The 9,245-nt window shown below is 32.1% G+C and overlaps 1 protein-coding gene across 2 annotated transcripts in view; it reads right to left on the bottom strand.

Moving 5' to 3' along the window:
- The window catches only part of LOC101495369 (uncharacterized), a 20,801-nt gene extending 12,594 nt beyond the window's left edge, over positions 1-8,207 (bottom strand). Inside the window, exons 1-8 of one of the 2 annotated variants that reach the window (XM_027336008.2) lie at positions 7,935-8,207; positions 7,486-7,685; positions 5,752-6,277; positions 5,179-5,329; positions 4,512-4,622; positions 3,533-3,893; positions 1,863-2,105; positions 932-1,001 (exon numbers count right to left, since the gene is read on the bottom strand). In XM_027336008.2, coding sequence (XP_027191809.1) covers positions 932-1,001; positions 1,863-2,105; positions 3,533-3,893; positions 4,512-4,622; positions 5,179-5,329; positions 5,752-6,277; positions 7,486-7,626 — 1,603 coding nt within the window. In that variant the 5' untranslated portion in view covers positions 7,627-7,685; positions 7,935-8,207. The remainder of the gene's footprint in view (positions 1-931; positions 1,002-1,862; positions 2,106-3,532; positions 3,894-4,511; positions 4,623-5,178; positions 5,330-5,751; positions 6,278-7,485; positions 7,686-7,934) is intronic. The other variant, XM_004507272.4, reaches the window with a different exon arrangement.
- Between the last annotated feature and the right edge of the window lie 1,038 nt (positions 8,208-9,245).

Below are 9,245 nucleotides of genomic sequence, written 5' to 3'. Positions count from 1 at the left end.
CAAGTTTGAAGATACATTGTTCCCCGTTTTAGTGCCTAAGAACTGGTACAAACTGTCAAAATGCTCTTTAATTTTTCTCATTGCTTTCTTGTTATCGTACTTAGCTACTTAATAGTTATTTCAATTTTTTTTTTTAAATTAATATCATGTTTTATAACTGTTGAAAAATCAAGAAAAATCACATTTGATTCTCTTTTATTTTATATTATTTTGTTTATTTTTATTTTATGATTCTGTCATTATTACTCAATATTACTGTTGTAATTTTTTTTCCTATATAAACCGCTTAGAGCTGTAGTAATAAAACATGAAAGTATTTTGCCTTACTTTCTTCAATAACACTCCCTTTTAATTGTCAACTTTTGTTGTATAATGTCCCACCACCAAAAATCTTTACCCTTTAACCCAAAGCTGAAAGCCCCTCAACTCTCCTAGTGTTTTTTGGCTATCTTTTGAATCCCTTTATTCATTTCATTCTGCATGCTGTTAGCATTTTCTTGAGTATCCTAAAATGTTTCTCCAAAAACATACCCTCAAAGATCCTTTGTTTGTCACCCTTTATTGGCACCACCCATATCCCCCAGAAAGAAACTTATGCTAGTTGAATTCATCTGATCCCAACCCCACACATTGTCCATAAAAAGAAGCTATGTGGAGTTTATTGAATCAATGCCTTACTAATACCACAGAATCATACGACTGGTTTTAATTGCAAACTAGGTGAAAGTGCAAATAAGAATCCAATAGCCAATGCCTAAACTATCATCAGATCCGCTTGACTTGAGTGTTGGAAACAGAAATAAAAACTATCATAAAAACAACAAGGAGAGAATAAACCCCAAGAATCACTATAAAGGGAGAAAAGTCATACCGATAGAATAATGCACCAGAAAAGCAAAACAAAGAACAACACGGGGAAAGGAAAGCATACCAGTTAACATTCTCTCAATTTTTTCATCACAAATAGCGATCTCATCCTCTACCTTGCGCTGCTGAAGGGCCTGAATGAAGTAAATAATCTAAGATGAGGGAAAATTTAATTTTTCTTAGCATTCAAAAGTAGTAATAAGAAGGTAATCTCAAAATTTACACCAGTAATTTTTTACCAAGGGAGCAGTCAATGGGTGAAAGAAGCAGGAAGACGTTGTATGGGAGTGTAAAGTGTGAACTATGAGCCACTTGTCATTCTTAAATGTAAAAAATAGGTAAGTTTTAAACATGTGAGAATAAAAGGAGTTAGTCATTGGAGCAGTTAGTAAGTAGGCTTCTGTTGAAGTTGTGGGATTTTAGGAAAAAGGAGGAGAGAAAATAATAAGGGTTTGAATATTATTGATAATAGTTTAATGCTGACTTTATTACAAAGGACTCAATACTGATCTCTATTTATAGAGAAACATAGACCTAATCTTAAATAAGGAATAAATTGTAATGATAATGAAAGATATTCTAAGATATCTCTATGATTATAAATTGATCCTAATAAATAATTTAAGATACTCTAATATAATATAAAATATACTATAAGATATTTTCTAATATTCTAACAGCTTCAATACTGCATAAGGACAGTTAGTTAAAATATGGGATCCAACCACTAGTTAAGAGGTATTCATTCATTTAGAAATATCAAATAAGAGCAATAGCTCGGTAGTGAGGGAAAACTCTAGGGGAAGATTCTCCCTGTTCATCACCTTATTGTCAACAATACAAACTCCACCCTCTCATTCTATTTTCTCTATTCTGTATCTGTTTCTGTCTCACTGACTTTCCACAAGGTATATATGTATTTAAGTGCATATGCATAGTTAAAGTATTAGACATTATTGTCATTAGAAAGAAAACAGCAATGCAAAAGGTTTTACCAGCTCGTTCCTCTTTCGTATTAGAGAACATAGGGCAGTTCGTGACAGTATCTTTTTCGAATCTTGAAGACTTTGGAGTTTCTCTGTGTCTGAGTTAGAATGATTTGAACTTCGAGTACAGGCATCTGTTGTGTCTTTTTCATATGAGGTATTTGGTTTATTAGCAGAAAGCTTACTGCAAGAAGCGATATTGTTGATTCCATCTTCATCAATGAGCATCGGTGTCGAATCAACCTTCATAGCCTGCCAAACCAATGACATTCAGCTAGATGAGAGGTATTAAACAAGTGAATCAAGCCCAATAACCATGATAGCAGTGAGAGGCAGCTCATTTAAAAGCATTGTTATGGTGAGATTCTAAGCATTGAAATGCAGGTCATTTAGAAAACTATTTCTTGATCAGCAACACAATTATGATGATATTTATTTTATCATTAGTATAATAGTACTAAGTATATATCACAAATATACGACATAACTACTTGACAGCTCTACAAAGGTCAAATTAACTGAAATTGATAGCAGTTGATAATAGAATAAAAAATTTATCGATAAATGTTACAAATGAAGTATAGGTAACCAAGATGAGGTACAGCCCGAAGGGGATAGCCATGCATAAAAAAAGAATTTTTTAGGTGCATATAAAGGGCGATCTAGTGTTATAAAACTCTCGTAATGGCGGGGTCCAAGGAAGCGTTGGACATGTTGTGAATCTACTGTAGGCAACATTAACCTTGCATTTGCAAAAAGCTGATTTCACAACTTGATCATGTGACCTACTACTAGTCACATGAATTTTTTAAAATTGAAGTACATGAAATATGTTGATTATTTTTATTAGTATAACTAGATCATATTTTATTTTTACAGTGAACTTATCCTCTTCAGTAGTTTAACACAATTTCAACTGCAAACTAGAGCTTTTCTTTAGTCATGGACAGTTACCATCTTCAACTTACAAAATCTTCATTATAATTTTCCATTATTTTGAAACTCTTATCTTAGTCCAAAGAAGCAAATAAACAAGTGCCAATAAAGGTTAGTAGATATATTGATTAGTTGACCAAAATTAGATGACTGTCAACTCTTCATCTTATGCATGTTTTTATTGTTTTTATTGCTGTTAGTCTTTATTTTTCTTAGTTATCTTAGGCCATTAGTTAATTTTAGGAGTTAAATGGTTTAGTTTGTTGCTTATTAGTTCTTAAATCAAATTAGGTATGTATGCCTTTATTTTCATGTTAACCATGCTCTTTTTGTACTTATATTCTGTTTCCATCGCCTAGCAAGTTAGCAGCAGTGCAGCAGCTGCATAAAAGAGAAACTTCATGTTGGGATTGTGTTTATGAGAAACTTATCCTTTGGGACTACTTGTCAGCAGACAGTTAATATTCTGACAAAATGTTTGGCGAGGCCCAATTTTGAACGGTTCATAGGCAAGTTGGACGTGATAGACATCTATGCACCAACATGATTTTCTTCTCCCTGATTTTATTTTATGTTATTTGATTTGATTCTAGCCTGATTTTGATTTGTATTTATTTCCTTCCATTAGTAGTTCTAATTATCGGGACTGCAATTATTGTAATGTCTCCCATATAAACAATCCTAGACTGCAACAATTAACATTAAAGTATTTTCCTTATAACTTTCTACAAATAGTCGCGGACCTGAATAGCACTGGTGGAGCCATTTGAGTAACACTGCACAGATGGATTGTTTTTTTCTTCATCTTCATCAATTTGTATAGCATAGGTGATGTTCTGACACTTTTCTTCATTTTGAGATGGATAAATTGGAGATTTGTCCACATCCATCTCACGGGTCTCCTTGATAGAATCACATGGTCTCAGTGTACAGCTTCCGCTGTTCTCTTTCTTCTCCAGAGATTCAATATTACCTTTGCTTGGCTTACTATCAAGACCAGAAGGCATGTCCTTACTTATATAGGACTCTGTCACTTCAGGGATGTCGACCATCATATTTTTCGCGGTTACCCTTGAATTTTGCAAACTATTTGAGAATTCTTTTCTGCCAAGGTAAAATATATTAAGCAAATTTGCAGCCACAGTATATTACACAAATAACAAAATATAAAATGGAAATGATGACAGGAGGAACATAATGTTATGGCTTTCTGACGGCCAATAAGTGGATGGCATGGAATCTATTTCTGCAAACCTTGCAACCGTACAAGTGAGACTCTACGAGCAACGGGGTTCATCGATATTTAGGATTCTCATACATTAACCTTCCTTTATAGCTAGCAAAGATGGCAATTCTAAGCAAAAATTAAATGTTTACACTAAAGAATCTCTTTAAATACTGTAGTGATCAAGGTTTGAGAATGCAAGAACCAAAAAGTTTTTTAAATAATTAAGGTAGTTAGTGAATCCCACAATATGTCTTTCAGAATGTAAAAGCCAAAATAGATTCATACAAAAGGTTCCACACACAATCATGGTCACTAAATCGCTAGTAAATGGCACATATTAGTAGTAATTCTTTTTATTCTCATAGGTTTGCAAACTTACGAGCTTCAGTCAATAAGTATACTTAATGAAGTCATGAAGCATAAACTAAAATAGCATTATTTATGGAATATTATAGGTATAAACAAAGATTTTCAAAGAGGAGAACCACACCAACCTAGAAATCCACTGTGAGATTATTTCAGAATAAGGAAGCACGTGGAAGTAAACCACAGCTGGAGTGATCGTCCAACTGCTAGAATTCTTTTTGACCAAAGGACCCTGCAAGCTATGCAAAAGAAGGTGCAAATGTTATGCAGAAGCATATCTAAGTTTATTAACTATTGGTCTTACTTCTTTGTGACGATCAGATAATTTCAAAGTATAGGGACAAATATCTAAAAATTAAATCCAAACCACCAACTAATACTTCCGTGTACACGAAATGTACATCCCTAATTAGAGAAGACATAATTCTATGGTGATCTCTTACATAGACCCTTACAATAAGATTGTAAAATTCTGGATAATAATTCTGTCTATAAAAAATATTCATGCAAATTTATTTAAAAAAATCAGAGATGAAAGGTTAATATGTCAGTTGATTCTCAAAACATAGTAAAATTTAAACCTGTTCATAACCTGATTTAGTAGTGACGTTAATGTGTAGTTTGAACACAACTACACAAGTATACTTTGATTCTGCATAAAAAGAAAAAGAGTCCACCTGAATGCCTGACAGAAACAGGGCTCGTTACCTTATCAAAGGGAAAACTGATTAATGCCATTCACCCTTGAGACCTAAGCCATCACTGAATAGCGAAATGGTAACAACTTAAACTAACCTTTCAATTACATCTTTGAGGGGGACTTGAATAACCTCCTGATTGATTGACTGGGAGCACTGCATTATAAAAAAGCGAGAAGCTGCCTTCTCTTTGCTTTGAGAATAGACAGTGTGGCTTTCCAAAAGCATGATATCAGTGTTATTGATACCTGTACCATAGTACACAAAACATGTTCAACTATTCACATATCGGAAAGCACCGACCAAAAGTAAAATTAACAGGCGCAAATATGATACAATGACATCTTATTCTTTAGTATAGAAAAATCAATTTTATTAGAGGGGGGAAAAGGATAGAATAGGACAAAGTGTTGAAACACTGATAACCTCAAATAGATTGGAACAAAAACCCAATGTATACATCATGATGCATGTACTGATGCACCTTTGTCAATTGTCATATTGATATCATCACTGGATTAAATAAATTGGAAAGTGGAAAGTCTTTATAAATATGAATGTCTCTGGTCTGTGAATTGTGGTGACAATTTATGCATAAATACAAACTTAAAACCAAACAACAGCAGTTGCAAAGCCATGGAAATCTTTTCCTAATAACAAGAATGATTACCTGTGGCTTCCTTTACAGCAGAATACCCAACTTGCAGAAGTGCATCTTCATCAACTTTTATTTCATCTTTTGCAGGTTTTTTAACGACTCTTTTCCTTTTGTATGTAAATTTTGTTCCTGATGTAACTTCAGAATTTTGGCTGGAGGTATCTACACTTTTTTCAACCACAGACCATACCCCACTAGTGATGGAACCAAACAGCAAAAAGCACTTCTCCTTCTTACTGTCAATTAAAAGGATAGCAACTTTTGAAACGGGCCATCCCTCTATATTAGGAACATTCTTTGATGCATCTAAACGTTTACAGACATCGCATGCATCCATAATTACTTTTTCTGTTAATGATAGCTGCTTCTCCACATCAATGAGCTCTACTTCATTTACCTTTTGCATAAATTGCATATATGCCAATAAAGCTGGCCTCAGAACCACACTCAACTTGCAAAATTCGTTAAATGGAAGATATTCTAGTTCTGGATGATGTTTCCTGTGGTAGTAGTTGTACAGCAAGACAACAGAATGCACCTAAAAACCAACAATGTCAAAAACCAAAAAATTCAGTAACTAGAGAAGATGGTCATACATATTCCTATATGAATCAAATGGCAGGAATTGTTTTAGTCTGCCAAATAAATCAAATGTTGTTTAAACAGTGACTCCGCTTAAACTAAGCATGTAAATATTATTAACCACAGATGGCAGGTTGTTTGAAGAGTTGAAAACATTATGTATAACCAAAATGTTTCATTTTGAGAAAACTATTACAACATGCTTTCTATGCTCCCTGCAAGCAAGCAAGCAAAATATACAAGTATAATGTAATTACAATCTGTACAGTAATGAAACCATAAAATTGAAAAGAAAATCTCTAAATATTTCCAACAATCATCTAAACAAGGAATAAAAATACTAACCAAAAAGGGAAACATCATAACTTAAAACAGTAACGTATTTAAATAGAGCACAGCTTAATCTTTGGATTTGATTATCTATACAATAATAAATAATATAAACAGAACTCCAATGTTATCAATAGCAGGTTGCGGAAAAATGGCGAAATACCAAAAATCTGCTACGCAAAATAGCGGATAGCGTTGCGGTCAAATAGAGGAGGCCACATAGAGGTCAAATTAACTAAATTATATATAAGAAAAGGCATGTTGAATACAAAAAAATCAGGGAATGAAGCCATAACATAGCATATATATTGAAAGTTACACATAGTACAGTGAATATAGGAGTAATACTCACTAACTCTTTAGTTTTCTATTGTAAAAATAGGCCATGTTTGGCACTCATGCAAAATCTTCAGTTTTACTATTTTAAAAAATACTAAAATTCTAATTTTTTCGCTATTGCCGCTATTTCGGCAAGCAGAAATTGGAATAGGGGCCCTGTTGTCCTAATAGTAAAACTAGAATGGTGTCGTGGTTTTCATAGCGGATTCATTAAAATTTGCTATGCAATAGCGCTATTACCCACCAACGAAGTCCTCGCGCTGGTAGCGGGTGTTAAATTCACACATTTGTGGAGTATGAGCCAACTCCTAACCAACTAGACTGACCTATATTGGCTTAACACAGCTCATTTAAAATTTAAAATTAAAAACAAATAACAAGAACATTAGAACTGAAATTTACTCGGATAATATAAAACTAAAATAAGCTAATTAAATAATAAAACACAACAGAAAGCTAGTTATTACTATTATAAAAGAAAGAGAGAGAAAAAACCTGTTTGGCAATTAATTGCTGTTGAGAAAGTGTGGGATTATCTCGAACAGAAGATTTTTCTGGAAGAAATGGATCAACCAAGTGTTGTAGAAAAACCTGAACTGCATCCTCAGTTGAACAAACATCTAATGAAGCAGCCATGTTCTTGCTCTATCCAATGATTTTCAAAAATCAATCACCTTTCAACTATATCAGTTGCCCTATACACATGAAAACCCAAAAAAAGAAGAAGAAAACAGCAATGAATATTTTGACCTAATTACAGAATAGCAAGAAAACAAGTGCATGTTTCCCTATGTGTCCTTGCAGACACATTCTATGCACAAATAACAAAGGCATAAAACTGTATCACAATGTAATTCACATTATCATAAAAATTAAGCACATAAATGCATGGATTTGAGAAATGTTTGAGCAAGTAAGCAAGGTCAAAAGAGTTGAAGCTTTACCTGAGAATTGTTCTTATTGTTATTATTATAGAGTTGAAGAAGCAATGCTGTAGCGGTTACTTTAAGCTAAAAGACACAACCTTAAGCACCTTATATTGAATTGAACGGAACGAAGTTTATATTAAATTCGAGTGCAAAAAAGGTTAAGGGAGTTCACGGATGGAGAGTGGCGTAGGAGTCGAAGACAAGGAGGAGGAGGAGTAATAGTAGTCGAGTCAAATCAAATCACAAAGAATAGTACTATTACTTTGTCCCTTCCTTTTTATTTTCTTTCAAACAAGACCCACTTTATCCCTTTTTATAATCACTTTTTAAATTTTTTTAACATCATACCATCACAATTATATTCCAAATATGTCCACATAAGCATAACCTTTGCAGCTCCTTCAAAAAAAAAAGCATAACCTTTGCAGCATTTTATTAAATTAAATATATAAAATAAGGGTTTTGCTGACAAAAAAGCAGTTATAATAAGAATTTTTGCAGGTATATTTTTTATAAAAAAAAATTGACCAATATAGTCTATATTAAAATTTATATATTAAAATGTTTTTATTATTTTGAAATTTATATGATTTTTTTTTATTTAGTCTAATTGAAATACAACTATTTATAATCTTACGTAGAATAGTTAAAAAATAAAATTAAAAAATAAAAAGTTTATAAATGATCATCGGGATGTATTCTTCTACTGTATAAAAAAAAAACTTATTGTCAAGAATGTGACTTCTTGAAGGTAAAAAAAAAAATAGAATATTTTAATATATAAATTTCAATGTAAGGTATATTGATTAAAAATAGGTTGGGCCAAAACCGTTTTGTTCACCTATTAGAATATCGTGAGTATTAAAATTCTGGTACTCCTACTTCAACATTTTATATACAACTATTTACTTTTTTTATTTTTTATTTTAATAATTTTTTTTATCCCATTAAATTTAATTTGGATTTTGAAAAAATTTTAAAAAAAGTTTTGGCTTAATTGCACTTTTGGTCCCCCTATTATAGGTGAAAATTGAAAGTAGTCCCCCCATTTTGTTTCTCCCCAATTTTAGTCCCCCAAACAGAATTTGAGTCCAAATCACGATGAGTTGTCATTTTTTTAATGACGTGTCAATAAAAAGCTGACGTGGCAGACGCATACGTGGAATAAACTTATTATTATATTATTTCTGATTAAAAAATATATTTTATATTTTTAAAAATCATTATTATAATTGTTAAAAATTATTATTACAAATAAAATTTATTTGTTAAAATTAAATTAAAAGAAAAAACACCTAAAATCAAAAATCCTAAACAAATCAAAAT

The sequence above is a fragment of the Cicer arietinum genome, chromosome 6 (assembly GCF_000331145.2).
Source record: "Cicer arietinum cultivar CDC Frontier isolate Library 1 chromosome 6, Cicar.CDCFrontier_v2.0, whole genome shotgun sequence".
NCBI lineage: Eukaryota > Viridiplantae > Streptophyta > Magnoliopsida > Fabales > Fabaceae > Cicer > Cicer arietinum.
Note: the sequence above shows the minus strand (reverse complement) of the source record. Positions and strands in the feature narration are given on the sequence as shown.